This window comes from Parus major, chromosome 1 (assembly GCF_001522545.3).
Source record: "Parus major isolate Abel chromosome 1, Parus_major1.1, whole genome shotgun sequence".
Lineage (NCBI taxonomy): Eukaryota > Metazoa > Chordata > Aves > Passeriformes > Paridae > Parus > Parus major.
Genome location: NC_031768.1, coordinates 58,353,276 through 58,376,578, shown reverse-complemented (window position 1 = coordinate 58,376,578; position 23,303 = coordinate 58,353,276). Strand labels below are relative to the sequence as shown.

General features: G+C 37.7%; 1 protein-coding gene across 1 annotated transcript in view; it reads left to right on the top strand.

The window, feature by feature from the left end:
• The first annotated feature begins 164 nt into the window (after positions 1-164).
• Positions 165-23,303, top strand: part of SUGT1 (SGT1 homolog, MIS12 kinetochore complex assembly cochaperone) — a 26,730-nt gene continuing 3,591 nt past the window's right edge. The window contains exons 1-11 of the mRNA XM_015634131.3: positions 165-294; positions 375-420; positions 3,814-3,904; positions 4,588-4,657; positions 4,973-5,043; positions 8,623-8,676; positions 10,423-10,439; positions 11,511-11,545; positions 11,964-12,060; positions 13,059-13,166; positions 22,770-22,860. Of these exons, the coding sequence (XP_015489617.1) occupies positions 251-294; positions 375-420; positions 3,814-3,904; positions 4,588-4,657; positions 4,973-5,043; positions 8,623-8,676; positions 10,423-10,439; positions 11,511-11,545; positions 11,964-12,060; positions 13,059-13,166; positions 22,770-22,860 (724 nt within the window). The 5' untranslated portion in view covers positions 165-250. The remainder of the gene's footprint in view (positions 295-374; positions 421-3,813; positions 3,905-4,587; positions 4,658-4,972; positions 5,044-8,622; positions 8,677-10,422; positions 10,440-11,510; positions 11,546-11,963; positions 12,061-13,058; positions 13,167-22,769; positions 22,861-23,303) is intronic.

Genomic DNA, 23,303 nt, shown 5'->3' with positions numbered 1-23,303 from the left:
GGATTCCATACAACCCCCCAGCAGCTCAGAGCCCTAGAGGCCGAGCCTGCCCGCGGCAGGAGGCAGGGGGCGGGCGGTGCGGGGCAGGAAGGGGCGGGCAGGGCCGCTCCGGGGCCGGGCCGGGCAGGGCCGGGCCTGCGCGGCCGCTCCCCCGCGCCTCCCGGCAGCCCTCGCGCGGCGCGGCCTTGCGGGGTGCGTGCGGCGCGGGCGCCTCGGCGGCTCCAGAAGTTTCCCGGGGGCGACGGGCGACATGGAGGAGGCGGCGGGAGCGGCATCGGGAACGGCCCCACCGCGGTGAGCGTCCTGCCCGGCCCTGCTTCTCCCGCGGCCCCGCAGCCCGCCCGCTCGCTGACGGCGTTGTGTTTCCTCGGCAGGTTCTCGGACGCGGACGTCGACCGGGACCCGGGGGCGGCGGCGCAGGTGAGGGCCGGGCCGGGCCGTGGCGGGCGGGGGTCCCGAGAGCCTGGCTCGGGTGAGGTCGGGCTGCAGAGGAGCCCGGCGCAGACCTGGCACAGCACTCGTGCTGCCTGTGTGGCAAAGAAGGGGTGTGGGGGGGAGCAAAACAAACCAACTTTCTCTGCCTTGTAGGTAGATGGTAGTTCACGCAACTGAAGCAGCTAAGATTTGTAGGTATAAAACCTCCAAGCTTGTTGAAGAGAGGTATTCCGTCTTGGTTTTTATTCTGCCCTGGTCTATTTTTTCCCCTCTCCTTATATTTTGTGGTCACCTCGACTGATCTTCCTTTCATCTCCGCAGAAAATAATTTTTATGTAGTGAGAATGATCACTCAGTGAAACATCCTTTCCACGGACGAGTGGTCGAGTCCCCATTACTGGTGGTTTTCAAGGAACGAATGGGCAGGTTGCTAAATACTTTGATCTAGGCAGGCTTTCCCATGAAAGATTGGATGAGATGGTCCTTCGAGGTCCCTTCCAACCTGGCCTGTTCTATGACTTTATCAGTAAATTTGTTTTAATGTGTTTTCTAAGGTTATTTTTACTTGAAACAGACAGTTGATGAGAAGACAGAACTGGAGGGTGGATAAGTATTTCTATTTGACTACTTGCGAGGGGAGAGTATGTAAATGGTTAGTACTGCTTGAAGAGAGTGGGTGGTAGAACCATAAAATTATACTAAATTATCTTTCTGCAAAGAAAACGATGAAGTTAATTTTTTTGGTTATTAGGGGTTTAGGCTGTAACTTGCATAAGTTTTTCAAAAGATAAATGGCATTTAAAATCCAGTTTGGAATAGCTAAATCTATATGGCATAATAAAACTAATTCAGGATCTAAAAAAAAAAGTAAGTTTCACATTTTGTGTTTAAAAAAAACCCACCAGCAAACAAACCAAGAATCCCTTACACCAAAAAGTCTACAGAAGTGTTAAGGAGTACTGTCAGAATGTGCTTTTCTGTTTTTTTTTTTCCTGGATTAACATAGTTGTTTTGCTTTTCTAGCTTATATTTCAGTTCTTTGTGCATTCAGAGCATGATGTAACACATTCTATAGACAGTATTTAATACCTGACACAGTAATATTGGTGTCAGTTGTTAAGGCCTTGTTTTCAATTTCCTGGATTGAGTAGGCAGATTGTGCTTGGTAGTCTCTGAACTAGTAAGACCCACAGCTCAGAGTAGCATTTTGCTGACTTAGGGACTCAGGTCTCCAGGTGCTACACTGTGCTTGCATGGTGACAATTCTGTAGAAATGATGCTGTGCAATGTTTTCATATCAGATATTTCATATCTGGCTAGACTTCTGTCCAGTTGGCCAGGAATTTCTGCACTGTGTCCTGAGGATTTTTGATTGCTTTAATTCCTGGAGATTGTGCTTTGGCTTTCTGCACCTGGATCTGATGCAATTCAAAGATCATCACTGATCTTTTAATACTGGCTAAATGATAAAGCTGTGAACTCATGAATGACTTCTCATTTTAAATTGAAAATGTAGGCTACTGTGTGGAGACATAAGGCACCTGTAATTCATGCAGACTCTTTATCAAATTTTCCAGTGTATTTAGAAACAGATCTGCAGTTTGGTCACATGGTAGGTGCCTTTAGAGTCAAAATATGCAGAAAGCACATACTTCAGTGTGAGGACAAAGTCTAAGCTTATTCTGAGTGTCTGTTGCTGATGTCCATAATCTGGAGTTCCCAGTGCTAGTCCAGCATTACTTGGCCTCTCAAACAGTTCGCTGGAGGTACTTGCTTCATGTGTGTGCCTGAATGAGGTGTGGTGACTTACTGATAAAAAGCACACAAAGAGAAAAGTTTCATACTGTTGAAAATGCTTGGCTTTGGTTTGCTTTGCTTCCCTGCCATGAGGGTTAGTTTTGTAGGAGGATACATTCATATGTTGCTGGCTCTAATTGGTGCCTCTGTCATCAACATAAATCACAGGAAATAATGTCTGGGGGGAGAGGTGATCTGTCAAAGCAGTGCCTCTGAACCTGGATGTGCCTGTGATGTTCAGTGTCAGAGTCAGACCTTGCTTGATTTTGAATGTCAGAAGTAGTTCTCCGCTTAGCATAGTACAAACCAATTTTAATGTGCGCGTTGCCTCACATCCCTGCCATGTGGAATACCTGTAGCCATGAGTAGTTCCATGATGACAGCTGCTTTTGAATGACTTTAAATCTCAAGAAGGCATTGGTACAATCAGATCAAGTTACTGCTGTCTACTTTCTTCTACTGCCCCTTTCTTCAGAGACCCCCAAGGATTTAGATTCATGTGCTGTACCTCTATAGAGGTGTGTGTGTAAATTGCTTTGTAAGAACTCGTGCCACTGCTAGAAGAAGCTGTTCTGGCCCCGTAAGTCCCACATGGCATAAACACTTTATGTGACATCTGTTAGAAAAATACACTGGTCTGAATTAGAACTAAGGCAAGTTTGCCTTTCCTTCTTTTTTCTCTGGCTTGGTGGGACAGAGTTTTGGCAACCGTGCTGTACAAATATTTCTGCAGGTTTAAAGCTTGTATCTTAGCTACATTCATGCTTGCTAGATTCCAGGTGGAAGTCTGAGTAGAAGTCAGCTTAGTAAACAGAGTTACTATACTGTAGCAGCGTACTGTAGTTGCTGTTGGAAGACTGACTGGCTTCTAGGAGAGGGAAGAACTTCTCTTGCCAATAAGGAGAGAATTGGAGATGCTCTTTTTCAACGTGTTTGCTTCAAGTTGCTGTGATTTTATTCATGAACTTTTCTCAGAGAAAGCAATGTGTTATTATTTCAATCCATATATCCAGTGATTCCCTTAACAAAAGACTACTTTATGCTTATTTCCATTGTGCAATATCTCCTCTGAGCCCTGTGCTCCATAAATCTTTCATTCTCCTTCTTTTGTACTCAGCATAAATTGAAACAATCTTTTATGCACTATTATATGTGTTACATGGTATTTCATAGCATCTTATCTCCTCACAAATGTTCTGACATACTGTGCATTGACTTCCAAATTCCTAATACTGCACTACTCTCTCAAATCCAACAGACCTGTGTACAAGTATGCTGAGAATTTTATTAAGGTTTTTGGAATAGAGAGGATCATCTGTGGTAGACTTCATGTTTAGAGCATTTGAAATCCCACTTCCTTTGCAGTAAGAAACAATCTGCTTGAATTTGGTATAATTGGCAGGTTCCTTGTACTTCAGGCTCTGATGTTTAGCTTTGTGCATGAGAACTAAGCAACAGGTAAAAATAAATGCCAGTTAGGATTTTATTTTCTGAAATGTCTCTTAGTTGACAGAGTTTGATACTGTGTTTTTATAACGATTTCCAAAGTACCATTTCATTTTTTTATATGTGTGTTTACAGGAACTGACAACAGCTTTGGAAAAGAATCCAGATGATGCCGAGTGTTATTGTCAACGAGCTTATGCTCATATTCTTCTACAGAAATATGCTGGTAACATCTTCAGTCTAAGAATTCTTTTACAAGTGTATCATAATATGTGTTTTACAGGAGATGTCTTCACTCTGAAGCCAAATATAGTAACGAGAGAAAGTGTTACCTGTAACTTAATATGCTGCTTTTGGTGTTAATACATAGTCTTGTCATTTACTTAGATTGTTTTGTTACAGCAAAACTTACAGTGAAATGGGTTTTCTAGACTCCTAGCTTTCTATTTTATTTCAGTCTAGTATTATCTTGGAAGCTTTATATAAGCAGAATTCTTAGGCAGATTTTGAGATTTTTGTGTTGTGTCTTCCATGGTTGTGTTCTTGGTAGAGACTGAATCCCGTCATGGCAGGAATGTGATATGTGAATAATGCCTGGGAAAAAGATGGACTGAATAAGATCTGGTTTGATTTTTTTCAGTTAAAACCAAACAAACAGAATCACATTTCAGATCTAAGTAGAGGAATTCACTGAATGAAAGTTATGCTGCATCTTACATAAGAGCTCTGCAGCTCTGTGAGGGATTCATGTGTGGCAGTTGTGGCTAGACTTAATTCAAACAGTGTGATTTGTGTGCAAGCTAAGATAACATCATACATCCTAGAAAAATTTTACTGCTTAAAGACTTGACAGTTCACTGCTTTTTATAACATTATTATGTTTCTCGACTTTAAATTGACTTTCAACAGATGCAGTAGCAGATGCAAAAAAATCTCTGGAACTCAACCCAAATAATGCTGTAGCACTCCTTAGAAAAGGGTATGTATCATTTATGGTACTTCGGGAATATTGTGGTAATCTGTAGGTCAGTACTAGAGTTTTGGATTATGGTTCTGTGCAAGCTGTTTTTGCAACACTGAGAATGAATAAATTCAAAGCCATGCTGCTTGCAACCCATTTGTAATAAAGCCATTTTGTTTGGGGTAATTATTTAATGCCCTTGCCATTTCAAAAACACACCTTTTGGGTAAATTCTTGCACATCATTTTAACCAATACAACATGTTATCTATAGAATGTGGAGTACACTGAAAAGTAATCATTGTTTTCTTGTGGTTTTCTTTATTTGTGTCAGGTTAGGTGAATATCATATCAAAAACTATGCATCTGCTTTAGAGTCTTTCAGAGAGGGACAGAGGCTGGACAGTAAGTATTAAAGTTTCTTGTGTGTACAGTACTCCTTACGTTAAAATAATGGGTAATGTGTTAGATTAAAACGAAGACCAAAGATTTTTTTTTTCAAGGCTAATGTACTGGGTTCCTAACATCAACTGTCTCACTTCAGGGAACCTTGATGCACTCACTGCATCAAAGTGTTAAACTGTTTAAAAATGTGTATCAAAGTTCTTAGCAATTGGTAGCTTGTTGGGGTCAGAGGCACAGAAAATAGGCCCTTATCTGTGGTGCCTGGCTTTGACACCCAAGACAGCACTGAGTTTAGTCTAAAACCATGGAGATGGCTTTTAGAGTTAAGTAAAGAAACTAATAGTGTGAATGTGTAAGTTAGAGTTTTCTTAAGTCACTGGGTGAGAAAGTTAAGAGTTTAGGGTTTTACCTATATTAGCGAGTAAGAGACAACATGGAGGATTTAGGGCATTGTCCCTTTCTCCTTCTCCTTCCTTGCTCATCATCTTCTTCTGAAGGTTTTTGGGTAATAATGAGTGATTGGATGAAAGAATCCACAGTGCAGCCCACAGGTGTCAAGTCACTAAGAGAAATAATTTACTTGGCATTTGATTATTGGACAAAAAGACACATCAAAGACCTTGGAAAGATTCTTTGCTCTCCATTTTGCACCTCTCTATCTTAGTGTATGTATCTCCTTGTACTCTGTATATATGTAATATAGATAAGGAAAGAATAAACAACCAAGTCCGAACACAAGAAAACAGCCTCTCTTGCATTAATCTCAGTCCTGGGCAAAAAGCCAGCCACCAATGTCGTGCCCTGACAGTAGCTGATTTATTTTTTCTTTAGAAAATGGGGAGTGTTTTCCTGCTTCCTGGAGGTCTTGAAGATAAATAGTGGCAATGTTGTAGTGCTAAGTGTCATAGAAATTTTAATAGAGCAGGCTTTTTACATATAGCTGGAATTTATTCTTAAACAGTTTGATAGATCAGTCCTTAGAAAGAATGTGCAACTTGGTGGGTATTCAGACTGACAAAGTAGTTTTTTATCTTACATTACATACCACTTAATTACAGAAGCATATTTATTTATGTTTGTTTCTTCTACTTGAGGTGTTGGCTTTCCAGCTGGACTTGGGCACTTTTTAGCTTGGGAACACTTAGAACTTTTTTAAAACCTGACTTTATTCAGTAAGCAGGAAAGGAGTAGTTTAAAACAAAGCTTTGGTAGAACACATGGGGAAGCACAAAACAAAGCAATTGCAAGATGGTTGTGATGCCTTTCTCTTCTTTCCTATCCCCTGTTATAAATAAAACCTTATCCTCTCTTCCAAGCAACAAGAAAAGATGTAAAAAAAGGTACCCTTGAAGGGTTATGCAGAGCAGAGTGCACTAATCTGATAAGAATTGTCCAGATCTTTTCAGTGTGTTGTCTTATCTATAATAGTAGTGGCTGGGACATGTAAGTTTAGCAAAAATTTAATTGTTTTGCATCTCCCAAATGAATGATCTCATCCTCTGATTTCAAAGTGGAGTTTCATGGACATGTAAGCTAGTTTGTGCTTGATGCCAAATGATCATGCTCCTTATTACTCTTATGCTTGTTTAGCCTCTTCTTTCAGTGCATTAAGTCTGCAGAAAGCTACAATTTTTAGTCTTTCCTCCTGGATGAATGTGTTGAAATGGCCCAGCAAAGGGTCTGAGTGCTGAAGTCATCAAAAGTGAAGTGGCAGAGCAGTGTTGGGCTAGCAGTAGAAGGGGAATGTGGTAAAATTGCAGCAACCCACAGTTGACACTTGAGACTGCCCTGGAACAGGAGTTGAAAATAAGAGATTCCATTCAGCTCTTTCTATGTTGGTAGTTTAGATGACTTGTTGATCTCCACGAATTTTACAGTAGAGAAACAGATTTGTCTTTGCAGTCTAGTCAAGTTCTCTATTTAGTAACTTTCTGTGAAAGGAAAAGAGATTCCTCCCACTGACCTACACGTTGCTTTCCTTTCTTGGCAGGTAACTTTTTGTGCATCTCCAAGCTCATCACTGCTGAATTTAATTGAATGACTAATCTTTATTTTTTGTACTCTTGCCCCACCCCAGGCAACCAGTATCAGTTTGAAGTTTTTCATGCACATGGATAACCTCACATTCTGTTTATGTTTTAGAGTACAGCACAGAGCTGCAGATACCTTTTTAGCTAAGTCTGTTTTCCTGTGTTGAATTGCTTCATTTCTACCTGTTTGAATTTAATTTGCTGTTGTTTTGCTGCTTACTCAGCTGAAGAGCTTCTGAGGCTTCGTAGCACTTCCTGATTACTCTCTTATCTGGAGATACTTTCTGCTGTGCTTCCTCTGTCTCATTACAAAATTCTGTGGCCTGCTGTGAAATGAGGAGTCTCCTGAAGGCCTTTTTAAAATTACAGACTTAGTTGAATCTCTTTCATATATTACCTAATTTGCTGGCAAGTTTGTATCACTAACTGAATTTACCTTTGTGGAATGTTTCATGGATCCCAGGTGAAAACAATTGTGAGCATAGGCATTTTGGAAACACAATTAACTTCCAGTTAAATGCAGCTAGTGCAAAATAAACAAAGCACAGAGGGAAAATTTGTGACATACGCTAAGCAGGTAATGAAGAGAGACTTCAGCTGTTGCTGCCTTGGGAAGAATTGCTGTGGTGGGGAATTCTTTGCTGGCAAAGCTTATTTCTTTGCCACACAGGTGGGCAGAAGTACATGTGTACAAGTTTCTGTTCTTTGCTAATGTAAGGGCTGCTTTAAATTTCCATCTGGAATGCTGAAAAGGAGAAGCTTCCTACTTGTGCTCATCACTGGTAGTTCTGAAAGACCCTGGGTACTACAGCAACCTTTCTATTACCCACCTACAAGGATATTGAAGTAGGACTTGGTGAGCTGTGGAATGTACAATGTTTCTTTATTTTATGAAATAACATTAGAAAGCAATACTCCTTCCTTCAACTGTGTGATGCATGCAGATTTTTTCAGTTCCTCTTGCCATGTTGTTGAATATTGTTGAGTATTGTTGAGTATTATTGAATATTGTTGAAATAAGATGATTACACTACCATCTTTATAGCTATTTTCCAGTGCATTATTTTCTATCTAGGAGGCTTGCTTCCAGGAGAGAATACTTGATGTTTGTCCAAAGTTGCACAACTCTGGGTTGTCCACACACCAGACCATCTCTCCTGACATTTCTCTGGAGAGGAAGTGTGTGACTGTTTGTTTGAAAAAGTAATTTAAAGAAGAATGGAAACGTGTATAACTGTACTTTTTGCTTTCTAAACAGCTACATAGGGATTGAGCAGACTGGAAAGCAATAGCATATTTGTGTCAGACAAAATCTAGTCTTCTACAAATTAATTAGAATTTAATTAAATATAGCACATAGTGAAGTTGTACAAAAATACTGAAAGCCTGAGTGGAATTACAGAGCTTACAGGAAGGTAATAGGAAATAACACCTTTTTTAGTAAATTGATACAAGTTTGGGATGGATTTGTTCCAGTTGTAAAACTGAGAACATGCAGTACGTGTAAAACTTGAAGAGTTTTAATATTATTGTATTTGATCTCTTCTAGATGTAGATGATACCTTTACTATTTGGATTAAAAGATGTGAAGAAACACTAAATGGTAAGGAAAAACATATTTACTTAGTGAGGGATTTGATATGCCCTGTGCTTGGAAGCTGTCTTATGTTTTTCAAAGATTCATAGCTTTCCTCCTATTTAGGACAAAATAATTTGTTTTTTCTCTTTTAGAAGTCATGTTTTTCTGTCTCTTGTTTCTCTTAGAGTAGACACTCTTAGCGTTTGTATGCTTCATTCAGATTTATAGGAACATTTTTATTGGGTTTTTAATGTAATAATTAGCTGTGCCAGGAGAGTACCTATTTAAAGATCAGACAATCATAATTAATTTTAACTTATTTTCATACACAACTGTGAACCAATTCTAACTGTAGAAGTGTGTCAGCTTGCTATCTAAAGCCTACATCAAAATAAGTTTTCAAGCTTTGCAGAAGATAAAGTTGGAAAGAGGTAGAAATTTGGAGATTTTACTCCTCAATTCTACGTGGAAAGTTCCATAGGTGCTAATGGCAGTTCTGGTGACTTACCCATGGTAGTCACTGAGTGTGAGCATAGTTTCCTTTCATGTCTTCCTACAGCCAGCCAGCCCTGACAATTAACTCATCTACAGAGCTTAAGCTGCCTAGGGATTTTGATGAAAGAGAGCAGAATAGCTCCTTTCCTCTGCCTGTTGTGACTTTCCCTCCTTTCTGTGCTGCACACTGGAGAATGGGACAGCAGAACAAGTCTGTGTTAATGTGTTGCCTAAAAACCAAATAGAGGAGAAGCCTTCTGTGTTGCATAGGGATGAGCAGATTCCTGCTTTGTGAGACATGTCTTGCTAGGTTTAATTTATTTGAAGGAATTATTTAAGTGATTCGCATGCATGGTCTTATTTGCAAAGAATTACTTTGGGTGACAATTTCTTCTGAAAGAGTTTATAATACACCTTTTTCTTTAATGTTGTATTTATATTTGTATTTTGCAGTGTTTTGTCTGGTCCTGCTAGGTTTTCCTGATTTATCCTGAATATTCACTGTCTTGTCATTCTTGAACCATTTTCTTAATCCTCTGATACACCAGCAAAACCAAACAACCAAACTGGCCAACAAAGCAATAACTCTGATTTCTTCATTGCAGCTTAGTATTTTTTTCTCTTTTTGTCAGCGTGTATTATAAAGAAGCAAAGAGAAAGATTTTTTCTTTTCTTTTCAAATCTATTTAATCTGAAATATTTTAGAAAAAAATACTTCGAAGAGGGGATACTAAGCTATAGTTTAGATACAAGTACTACAGTATATTTAGGGTCATGGGAGTGGATTTCTCTGCCAAATTTCCATCTCATTCCCCAGTGGGGCTTCTCTAGCATGAGATAAAAATGTGGTGAGAGCTTTGTGCTATTCCTGGGGATGGATGGATGATAAACTTAGTGCAGACTCACAGAAACTGATTTTTTTTTTTTTAATTTTGTTTTCTGTGATTTTTTTTTTTCATTAAAAAAGGCCTGTATCAGTTTCAGGCAAGCAAGGGAATGTAATGGAAAGATTGTTGATTTAATTAACCAGAACATGATTTATATTAGAGTTGGTTTGCACAAGTTGCTGATTGAAGTCTGATTAAAAAGTAGAGTGTCATGAAAGCAAAACACTGGAGGTAGAACTGACATGTTTTTACCTCCTCTGCTGTTGAGACTGGAGTGAATGAAGGATGTCTCGAGTAACTGAATCAAGCTAGGGTAAGATTGTGCCTTGTAAGTTCAATATGTCTTTTTCTGAAAACGCAATTTTATTTATTTTTTTTTTTTTTTCAGCATCACAGACTGATTTGGTAAGATGTTTTCATTAATATGTTTACTATTTTGACTTTTTTGTTATGCTGTAATATATTTTCTCCTTCAGTGACTTCATTTCCAAACTTTAAAAAGAATCTTTCTTATTGCATGCAGTTCTGAAGCATTTAGTTTTTCTTCTAATCATGAGTGCTTTTGAGACCAAGGCTGCAAAATGTGAACCCTGAAAGCTCTTAGGAATGGTTAACAAATCTGGCAATTACTTGCATTCATTTGAGGCAAATTTTAACTTTCTGGCTCGCAGCCTAATTTACAAATTAACCAGTTGTGGTTAATTGTGTTGTCAGTACTAATTGGATTGGGACTGTTAGAAAGTAACTTTTCTTTTCCAGAAGCTTGCAAGTGGTTTGTGCAGACATTTTTTCTACTATAACCTGCTCAACTTTGTTTCCTTTTTTTTTTTTTATTGGAAATCTTCATAAGAAATGTTGAAATTGACCTCTCCTTCTGATTTTTTTTGTTGTTGTTGTTTTTTGTGGTTTTTTTTTTTTCCTTGGGAACAAAAAAAAAGGAGGGCTTTGCATTGCATTTTCTGCTCACTCTTTAATAGTTTAATAATTTCACATTTTAAAAATAAGGTAGAGGAGAAAAATGTACAGGAAGCATGGTGATAGTATGTAAAGACAAATCTTAGATTTAGAAGGATTTTATATTTAAAAGTTAAACCTTGAGTTCTCAGACCTATTTCAGGTTTCCTTCATGATTTATAGATTAGTAGCATAGTCACATATACATAAGTATGCAACTTATCCAGGAAGAAACGAGTTTAAGTTGAACTTAATTGTTATTTATAAAATGTATTCAAGTTGCAGACTGACATATTTAATGTAAATTTAAACCTTTTAATTTGTGATCTGCCATGAATAACTAAACAGTGAAAAGCTTCACCTGTAAGTTCATGTTCACACATAAATCAAGGAAGGGGAGCAGTTGGAATCAAAAAAAGGGGAGCAGTGGGTGAAAATGATTTGTGCCTTGAAAAGTACTTCATGGTATATTTTCACTTACACTTATGTAACTCTCTTTCCGACTGAATGTGCTTCAACTAGAATACACAGCAGCAGCCTCTGCCACCAAAGATCAAGTAAGTTGACTTTAGCTTTACTGTGAAATTTAAAGTAATTGACATTTCTGTTCTTTGGCTTGGGGATTAGAGATGCAGGATAATGACTGTAGGTTTTTTTGAGGTAACTTTAGAAATGTGGCAGTCCAAGTAAAATATTTCTCAGTGCCATCGCTTTTGTTCAGACTAAATGGTATTTTCAGGAGGTTAAACCTAACCAGGGGAGAGGGGAATAGCATCAGCATTGTGACTTCAGTTTTCTCATTCTCATGCTGAACTTAATTCAAAGCCTGTTACATTGTGCCTGGTATAGGTAATGTTTTTGAGATAGATTAAAGATACTGAACTAAAAAGCAAATGGTTTAGGAAAGTGATCTAATTTTATATGCTGTGTGATCTAAAACAAAAAAAATTGTTCCTTCTTTTTTCTTTTTTAAAGATATGACTGGTACCAAACAGAATCTCAAGTAATTGTGACCATAATGATCAAGAATGCACAGAAGGATGATGTCAGTGTGCAGTTTCTGGAGAGAAAGGTGATTTGTATTGGTTATTGATACTCATCCATAAATTTCCCTGAGATGCAGTACTCAAGCCAGTGAACAAGTATTATATGTTGCAGTAGCATGAAAAGAATGGGGTGGGAGCTGTTCTGCCTGAGCTTCTCTTCTGTACAGTTGTGCTGCACATGAGTGTATGCCCAGTCAGGTGATTTGGGATCAGTGGCCACAGCAGTGTCCTACTGGATTTAAACACAAGCAGTATGAGGTGTGCATGCTGCAAGGGAACACCTGGGTTTCAGCTGCCTGTGTGGAGGGGTGGGGGAAGAAGTAATCTGGATTTAAACATTAGACTGTACATGCATCTGGAGCAGGACTGGGCAGAAACAAGGTATTCTCAAAATAGATATGAATGAGTAATACTTTGCTCTAGGACAGTTACAGAAGTAGACTGAGTATTGGTGGGTGGGTTTTTCTTCCTTTTGGCACCATTAAAATTGTGGCAGCAAAATATATTTTTTAAGGAAGCACAGTAATCTCTTTAATGAAGTACCATGTGTTGTATCAATGAATTTCATGTTTAATTTAGCTGACAATATTGAAGAGTTAGGTTCTTATTCTCAACTAACTTGATACTTCATGAAGTAACAGAAATACTTGGTTATTATTATCTGCTTTAGGTTGTTAAGATAGTCTGAGCACTTGCTCTGTAGTTTGCTTGTATTAGAAGAGAGGCTGCAGATTGTTTTCTTGTTCCATTAATTATATGTTGATATTCCATTTGTTGTATAATTTCTTTCCTAAAGACTTCAGATCAAGCTGACAAGATTTTGAGTACATGTAGCAAGAACTGAAATGTTTTGTTCGTTTTCTAGTTTCTTAGAAACATCTTGTCCAATAATGCAGTAGTGTAATGACGTGGCCTGAAATTATATTAATTTAATCACTTAATCTCTGTGTGAAATGACTGTCCTTTACTTGAAAATGGAGCTGCTGTCAAAGATAACCAGAGATGTGTTTTTGACTTTTAACAGATGAATGCATCAGTGAGACTCCCATCTGGTGAAGACTTCAACTTAAAGCTTGATCTTCTTCATTCTATAGTGCCAGAGCAAAGTACATTTAAAGTGCTTTCAACAAAGGTAAAGCTTCTTAAGGTGCAGATCGTTTCTTTGACAGTTGCAATCCTGAAAATGTTTCTGTTGTATTGTGTCTCTGCAACAGTCATAGTGTCTTGCTTTTCATATAGAAATGCTTTTTCTTTCTTCAGGGTCTTTCAGCTGATGAGAGGCTTTCTAAATTTTTGCAAATATCAGAAATAATAATACCATGTAAGAAATAGTAATATGATAGTGCTTACTGAAGTGCAAATGACAGTTATGTTGATGATTCTTTCACTTGTTGCTAAAGGAAGAAGACTGATCCTCACTGTTAAAATTCAGGTGTTTGGAAAGCATGAACCCTCCTTTACGAAACTTTCAGGAGCCAGTCTTGCCTGATGAAGCATTGTTATCTTTGTGTGCCTGAGAAATAAAAGGCAGACTTGGAAGATTTCAGTGAAATTATTTCTACCCTTTCATGGCTTCTTACTGGTATTGGTTCACCATGCAGTTAACTGCCCATGGCTTTTCAAGAGAGCATATTCCATACTATTCCGTGCTGTTCCAGGAAATAGTACATGCCTAAGGATGCTTGAAAATGGCATGGTGTGAGAGAATGCTTCCATCTCAGTATTTTTCTAATTTTATATTATCAGTATTGAAAAATAAGAAACACTGGTCTGGCATAGCATTTCTTGTTGGCATAATGGATAGACAGACATATGCTTTGTCCACAGAGCCAAGCCTGAATCCCCAGTGCTGGAATATGATGTTGATTCTTTTCTTGTATTTTAGCAGTGGTTCTGCAGAGCTCATGGAAATTCTCTTGTGTACTCATGTTTCATTTTATCTGTTCTGTTCTCAGAAAGGTACCTATAATAATTCTTGCATCATTTCATGGAAGAGGGACTTCAGGATGGCATGAGGGGATTACCACAGAAAGTTAGTCTTGTTTTTCCACTCCTTGCACAAAGAAACCTGGGCAGGTTGTGTGATTGAGCACTTTACTTACCCCCCACAGTGTAAGAGCTTACATGGCTCAAAGTATATAGAAAATCTGATAGTCCATTAGTATTTGTATAAGTTTGAGTGGAATGAGGACGGACCTTGTCAGGAACAGTAGCTGTGAGGTCCTGTTTTCTTTATGTGCTTACCTAGCTTGTGTTACACTTTTAATTTTGTCTTGAAGTTTTCCGTTACTTTATTAGGAAGCAGCTACATGAACTGAGCACTGTGAAGTTCATTTGACTTTGTCTTTTCCACACTGCCATCTCCAGCCTAGGCTTTTATATCTGAAGTAATCTTCAGTAGTCTACCACCTGGTTTACTCTGAGGTTCCAAAACTGGGGTGAAAGCTTGAGTTATGTTCAGACAGTGTCTGAACTGTAAGTATTTTGTATTTATTTTCAAATGTTGTTGTTTGTAAATACTTGTGAAAGACTATTTTTGTGACAAAATGGGTAAGAGGTAATACAGAAGGTGTTCTAACTGTAGTTAGAAGTAGTGTAAAGCTGTCTGTAAGGTCATAGTGAAGGAATACAATTTAAACCATTGACCACCAGATGGAGTCTGGAAGAAAAAAGTTAAAAGCAGCTCTGTGTTAAGTATGTTAGACTTCTTTACAGGTTTCTCTTTTCCTTAGAAAAATATGAAGCACTTTAAGGGAATGATGCAACCTTAGTGTTTGATTACCAGAAATGCAGTTTTCTTTACTTAGTTTTGTGTATATACTTGGCTTTTATGGAATGGCATGGAAAATAGGCAGATAGTACTTTGAGTAAATTAATCTTACTGATTAAAGCTTCTCAAACCATTCACGTATTATTTTGTACTATTTACATGAAGTCCTTTTGTAAGGACTTGGAAAGAAAGACTTAATCTCATTATGCTCCCAATTACATGAACTTGTTACTATGCACTTCTAAAGAAGTTGAGTTTTCATGAGATAGAAACAGATCTGTTCCTGCAGATTAGTAATTTCAGGTGAGAGTAACTTGATTTGTTCATACTGCTTTATTTTGTGCTGCTGCTTTGAATGTGTGAGCCACATTGCCACTATTATCGTGTAGTCATCACTGGGCAACAAAGACAGGCATTTCTTTTTCATTTATATCAGAAAATATATGAGGAAACAGTGGAACATACGAGCAGGCTATGTAGTGGATAGTTTGGGTCCATGAACTTCGTACAACTAAAAAGTTTAATGAATAGAGAATGAAACAGCCAAACCGGTAGAGAGGAGAGCAATCCTGCATATTTTGGAACTAAGAGGAGCTGTAGAGGGTTTTCTTAATACTGCTTGAAATTAATTCAGCATCACTTGACAAATTCAAAGGCATGAAGGTAAAGATGCAAATTCATGAAGAGAAAACAGTATTTACAAAACTACAAATTCTAAAGTGACTGCAAAGAGCAGACAGAACTCACAAACTCCTGAATTGGTTTCTTCAGCGAGCATTGACAGAAGTGAAAAATACAATTGCTAGCATAAGGATTGTTTCTTTCCCAGCAAGGAAATTAAACTTACACTTTTTTATCAATCCATGCTGTGTCAAGCTCTGAGATACAAAGTCTGTTTGGAAAAAAACAGGACTACCAGGTGTTGCAGAGGTAGCATAGATAGATGTTTTGAGCTGTTTCAATAGTTTCTGTTTGAGCAGAAATAAATTAGTATTTGTCATCTGCAGACTTCAAGCTGTGAACTCGAAAATGTAAAATATTTGATGCCAACTCAGGAACAGCATAATTGTGGATGAAGTCCAGTTTGGAGATAAACTTAAATTTGTCTTCATGCCTCCTCTAGTATTTTATATTCTCCAATTGTTAACAGTTTTACAGATGATACAGGCTGCCTTTAATAGTGACTGTATCTATTACTGCCATACTTGGAGCCTTTTTTTTTTTTTTTTTACGAGAAAATTTACTTGCTTTTCAGTAGATAACACTTCTGGCAAATTCAGCTTTGAGTTGATAATGGTTCCTGTTCACATTTAGTGGCAAGTTACTTGGAGTTGCCTCTTGTTGTTCAGCATTTAATTCTGATGATCTAAGGACTGAGATTAATGTTTGTGTTAGAAAGTGCTGAATACCACGGAACTGAGCCCTTCTCTTGCAGGTAGTGCTGTATCTGCATAGCATTTTGTACATGAACAGCACAGCTGATAGATCATAACTAGCTCAGTTGACGTTATTGATTGTACTCTTCATCTGTCAGAGGTGTTTAACTGTAGCAATCTGATCAAGCAAAAAGTAACAGCTGCTTCTAAAAGCAGTGTAGAAGTTTGTAATTTGCTGAAATTACTGTGTTGCTGAAAACTGTGTTGCATTCAGCATTTCACAGGAGGAATGCACCTTCAATAGTGCTACTTGGTCTTTTACTTGTTTCCAGAAGAGGGAGCCAAAATGTAAAGGCTGGATTAGGTTTTCTCTTTGCAAGTTGCCTGGGTGCAGTTATCCAGTGGCTCAGTGTGTTTACTGTCATCATGCTCCCTTCACAGAAAGAAAAAGGCATAAAAAATTTGAATGAGTGACTGAAGATGTTTAGGAAAAATCTAGCAATGTGTATCTGTCCAGAAAATATATCAGCAAATTAGCAATGTACAAAGAATGTAAGGATTTCTACTGTTATTAAACATGCACAGTCAGTCTCACTTTCTTTTCCCTCTTCTGCTCAGTCTCTCAGTCAGTGTATTTGGGATTCCAGGGAATATTCTATGTTCTCCCAAAACCTTGTGTAACATGAACAGTTTCTGTAGGTCTTCTAGTGAGTTCTAGGTGGTGCTTGGGGTTATCTTCTCAGACATAGAAGAGGAGAGTGAAGATGACTATGTGCTTTTAGCATTTGTGCTTATGACCTTGAAGGAAACTTGAGATAGTGCTTTCTGGTTTTCTCTCTATCTGCAGATAGCCTGAGGACAATTACTGTGAGTTTTCATTTTGTAGTTCCTTGGGCTTTTTGCAAGCAATACATTGTAGCACTGTAGATCCATTTGAAAAAGTGGTAAAAAGTGGTTTCTTTACCCCAGAACTGTCCTTCAATTAGAGATCAAAGTTGTACTGCAAACTGGGGAGGTGTTAGAAAGCTTCAGCCCTTTTACAGTTGACATTTGTTGCTTAATAGAGATGTCTGAGGTAGAAGCACACTCTCAGCAGCTTCATGCCAAGAATATGGTTGTGTACATCAGTGGAAAGTTGGTTTTTTCCTTGAACCAATATTTTGCTTTGCAAATGCTGAAATACCCTGTGAAGCTAACTGGAACTGATGCCTGTTGCTGAATGTTAGGGAAAAGGTAGAGTGGAACTGTTTCACATGCTCTTGGACTGTCATTATAGTCTGTATTCAGAGGCAAATGTGCACAAATAGATAAACAGAGGAACAGATTTATTTTTAACTGAAGTTGTGTCTTACCATTGCAATCTGATCCTTGAAAGATACTTTCCTGTTTAGGGTACTTGCATTAAATTGCTTATAGGCACTTGAATGCAGACTTGACTGCTCTCGTGTACTTGTTTTTCCTGTGAAGGTTTCATGCAGATTGAGATCTCCCATGTATATTCTGAGCATTTTCTATAAATTATAAGCTAATATTTAAGATTAATGGATAATTTTCTGATTTCTTGCATCTTTCAGGCAGGGCTAGTTAGAGCAATTTCTTGGAGAGATCATACAGAAACCTTCATTATGATTGGTGTAATATTTACTTATTTAACAAATTTGATTTTATTCTTTTCCTTCTGTATGAATGAAGATGGATGTGAGACAGATTTAAACTTGCCAACACTCTAAGAACTATTATTTTATATAAGCATATAAGTCAGTGCCCATGCTTTATATAAGTGCATAAAATAAAATGATGCTTAAGGGGGTTTATCTGTCTAGAGAACTATTGGAATAATGATGGTTTACATAGAGAATAAAGTGACAAATAGCTTTAGAATACAAAAACGATCTGTGTTGCTAGCTTCTCCTCTAAAATTCAGAAATTTCATGTTGACTGTGTAATATCAGTCAGAGGAGATTTGAACGCTTTTCCCCCAGTTCCCCATGCTATGTAGCTGACAAAGAAACAAAACAAATTCCTTCTGTTGCAGTATACTCCTGATAGAATAAATTTCTTAATTATCATTTGTATTTGATAACAATATGGAATTATTTTCATCTTACTATATTTTGTTTAAAGATATGGACCAAAAATCTTGGTATTTAGACTACAGGCAGGTCTTTGAATAATTAGGACACCAAAACTGTAGGCACATGTGCTTTTAGAAGTACTTACAAATAGGTCTTATATTTTTAGAACATTGTTCTATTGTTCTATCCTACAAAATTCATAGAATGCTCACAAAAGGACAACTCTAATCTCTTAGAATTTATGACTTAGAGAAGGCAGTCAGTAGTAATAGTAAGTAATAGTTGATTAGAAAAACTGAATTATTGTTTTCATGTGTTTGATACAGCAGAACACCGGAATTGAAAAGGGTATTTTTGATGTGTCTTGAAATTAATGGCTGGACTGTTGCTTATGCATTGCCAGTTCTGGTTTCCTTCATCTATCTGATCAGAGCTTGACAGAAATTTGCCCGTGGTAAATGAACTTTCCATTACCATGGACTGTAAAATATAAAACACAGTAGAAATTAGGAAAAAAAACCAATAACTTGGAGTTTGTCAGTGTACACCAGAATCTCCTTTTAGGGTGGAAGATAAAAATTCTTCCCCTTTTTTCCCCTGTATCTCAGTTAGACTGACACTGTCTGTCCCAGAATGTAAGTTCAAGTGAAATCAAGTTGATTGGAGGTTTCAACTTTTTAACCTTAAATATGTACCTAGAAAATAAATGTTGGCCAGCTAGTGTTATGTTGATCTTTACCAAAGGGGAGGAATTATTTCTTAAAACTGGATTAAATACTTTTATACCAGTCATCTTAAAATAAGGTGGTGTTGTTTCATTTTTATGCAATCAATGAAATGGTTCAGAATAGCTTTTGAGAGTAATTGTGGTGTCTTTTCTGACAGCTAGCACTTAGATTAAGCCACAAACAAGCAAGTCCAAATCTCTGGTAGGCTTTAAAAAATTGATTACTTTTATGACTAGAAAACTCTGAGTAGAAATTTACCTGTGTCCTTTCCCAGGAGTGGGTGGAGTTTTGACCCTCTTCTCAGAGGGGCAGGTTTCTCTCAAGATGGTATTTCAAACAAGTAGTGCACGAATTACTCTCAAACTTCCATGTGTCTTTTCCTTTTTGCTTTGCTCTCTTTGAACCCAGAACACAAAAGACTTCAAAGAGAAAGCGTATTATATCTGCATTGGGATTTTTTATAAATCTGGAGTACTGTGTTCCCATTGTAGGCTTACCATTGCAAGAAAGGCACTGATGTAGTGAAGCAAGTCCTAGCACAGGGTTGCCAAGATGGTCAGGTGGCTGCACGGCTTGAGCTACAAGGAGAAGCTGAGGAATTAGGATTGTCCTTAAGTGGCATGCAGAGCATTTAATTTGCAGTCAAATTTTCCTGTCTTACATACTAAAGTTGGCACAAGGCACACAGGCATGCGTTTTATGAAATATAAATGTTGAATCAAAGTAGTTGGTGAAGTGTTGATGTACTTCTCTTGCCCAAATGAATTTTTTTCAAAGGAGAGGGAAAAGCTAACAGTACTTTTTTGCTAGATATGACACAAATGTCTGTGCTGATGTGTTACTTTTCTGTGTGATAGCTATCAGTATCTGTACTTAAAACCTTCATTAAAATGCATTTATTTCCATTTGTGCACATAATTGGGAGTCAGAAAGTTGTTGCTTTTTAGATCAAATAGAGCTCTCAAGTTGAAGAAATATGCGCCTTCACAAGCAGAACTTTATAGCTTTATATTTTTGGGAAATATGGTTGTATAATGGTATGAAGTTAATGATTTCCCTAGCTTTGCTCCTGCCTGCCACTTCGCCTAATGAGTAACTTCAATTGAAGTGGATGTAGTAGGGAGAGTAGAAGTTTAATCGTGTCAGAAATACATTCTGTCTCAGTTCTTCAGCTGTGTGCACTTCCAGCTTGGCAGGGTTGAAATGGTTTAGAGTTAAGAAATCTGCATCTTACACTGGGAATTAATTTGTGTTATTGGCTTCTCCTTAGGGATGTTTATCATGCAGTACTAGTTTAGGGACAGTTTCAGAGAGGAAAATGTAAGAGCTAGCAGATGAGAAAAGAAGAAGGGGGATTACTGGAGCAGCAAAAAAAGTTCTGCGTTATTTTCTTCTTTTTATGCATGGGTAGACTGCTGTGATGAATAGCCAAAGGACTGTTAGCCAATAGTCTTTATAAGGACTCGTTGAAGAGGATTGTATTCAGGAAGAAAAAAGTCCATGTTTAGTGTAGTTCACATCAAACATTATATTGCATTAGAGGTAATTTTTGGTGTGGATGAAATAATCTGTGCTTGAGATACTGGAAGGTATTGACGGAAAGCCTAAAATGTAAGGGCAAGAGGAGCTAGTGAAAGAAAAATTAACAGAGAAGTTGAAGAGGTATAGAGGAGAGCAGTTTCAGTATCAAGCATTGGGTTTTTTTTTTTCCCCTTCCCCTAAAACATGTTGGGGGATGCACTAATAAGTAGAGTACAAAATCTTAACATTAGAGCCTCAACTGAAAAATGCACAACTCAGTTGATAATAGTCTCATCAGGTTGAGAAGAGTTTATATAAAAAACAGATGAGAGTGGTTTAAAATTAATACTCATGTTTCACTTGTAACTAATTAGTTCCTTTGTAAGTAGCTAATTAACTTAAATGTTTGGCTCAGGAGATCCAAATCCACTGGGGGAAAAAAACCGAGTTCTGCCACTTGTGGAACCGCTTGATTGTCTTACATGTAGATATTCAAATATTTTTTGCTTCCTTAAGCTAATAAGAGCATTACATTTATGAGTATAGGTGCTAAAAATTAATTTTAAGGTTGCAATTTTCAAAGTGCTTTTAAAAGAGTCCAGTGGAGGTGGCTTTACTGACTTATTTTGTTCTACTGAAGAATAATAATTCTTCATAGTTTAACAGAAATCTCTGCATCCTTACAGATTGCAATACTAAACTCTGGAATACAGATCTTTTTTAGGGATGATAGGGTGGTCATCCAGACTAATGGCATTTTTATTTTATTTGGTTATTTTTGGTTCTGTGGCATTATTTAAAAATGGATACTCTGATGCCTAATTTGGGACTTGTAAAGTGGCTGAAAATATAGAAAAATCCAACAGATGCAGGGAGTAGGAAATCAGACACACATGGATGTTGGACTTAAAAGTTCTCCCCTGCCTTGAAGAACATTTCACGCCTCCTATCTAAAACTTTCTGTTATTCTCACTACATGTTAGTGGTGGAAAATAAGTATTTAAACTTAACTTGGGAATTTTTAGCTTCCTGAGGGATAAAAAATAAAAAGAAATATTCATAATTGAATATTCTGTTTCTTAAAAATCATCCTGATTACAAACATGGAAGCATTGAAATGTCAATGAGCTATTTTTTTTAATTTTGGTAAGATATCTCAGTCTGTTGCTTATTAGTGATTGATTTGAACAATGGATTAAATCAAGTTCAAATTTCAAATCAACATGATGCTGTGCAATGAGCTTGCTGTTTGAATCTAAGGTTAGCTTTTACAGTGGTGCCTTTGTTCTTGGGTCTGCAGGGATCCCCAGGCTGTAGTGGCTTTAGGTAGAACTAAGAACTTGGTTCTGCTGAGCTGTTCATACATAAGGAAGCACTGAAGTTTAGCAAGCACTGTTTTCAGTTAATTAATAGCATCATATGAACTTTGTGACATCTCCTTAAGTGAATTGGAGTGACATTAGACAGTCCTCGTTTTGCAGACACTGTTTTGCAACTTTGTAACCCTGTAACCAAAGGAGAAGGTTAATTGAGAAAAAAAACATTTCAGTATGGTTGTCTAAAGGGATTATGTGAAGTTGTGAATAGGGCATGACATACTTCACTTAATTTTGTTTCTCCTATGATAATTGCAACCACATCCATTTTTAATTGCCAGTTTTGTCAATGAATACTCGACAATTTTCTCCATAGCTGTGTTTGTTCATTGAACCAAACGAATACAGCTTCTGAATTTCTCCAGTGGGAAGATCTGCATAGTCCCAGGGTGTTTCTTGGGTTTGTGTACTACACATCAAACATGGAATTTTTTGGTAAGTGAAATGTAAACTTAGATAAAGTTGGATTTTGTAGTCTTTCAAAACTGTTACTTATTAGAGCTGACTGCCAAGAAAGGGATGCTTGAAAGGCAGTACCTCAGAGCCTGGCAGTGTAGAGACATTGGGACTAATCATTACTTTTGGGATGCCATAATTTACGAAGAGAATCAAGTGAATAGTAAGCAAAGGAAAGTCAAGTGGCCCTAAACAAAAGGGTAGAAGTCTGATACAGAAGCTGCATAGGCACATGGGAGCTTGTTTGATGTGTGAATTGAGTAACTTCATCTTGTAAGGTAGGTAAATTTGGCTGTGATACAGGCTTCATATTAGAGGCTATGTTTCTAAAACTGAATGTATGTTCTTACAGCTACGGGATCCAGCTACTTCGGAGCTGCTTGGCAGAATTGTCTGCATCTGGATTCATTTATTCTTGTCTTGTGTTTTGTAGGTTGAGATAAAAATGAAGAAGCCAGAGGCTGTAAGATGGGAGAAGCTGGAGGGCCAGGGAGATTCTCCTAAGTTAAAACAATTTACACCAGGTTTGTTCTCTGAACTATGAAGTATTAAGTGGTTTATTTGTATTGAGTGAGTTACAGTTATTAATAATAGCTTTGTGTTAAATATTGTTCATAAAATCACAGCTTCATATTTACAGTGAAAAGCCTAATAGTCTTGTTTTGCACTGCCAAGAATTGACAGAAAGTCTGCAAGCCATTAGTGAAACATAGTAATTAAATTTAGTCATAACTTCTGTTAATCTGATGAATTGTTAAGTGTATATGCTTGTCATTAATTCTGCTTATCTCTTTGGGTCCCTGTTTTGCAGTTCTGTATGTTGTTAAGTGTGTTGTGGTTTAGGACTGGTACTTCCCAATTCAGGGCCCCACTGGGCCTCTCCCAAAGGACACTGTTACAGTCTCGCTCTCCTTTCCCCTCTCCTTTCCCCTCTCCTTTCCCCTCTCCTTTCCCCTCTCCTTTCCCC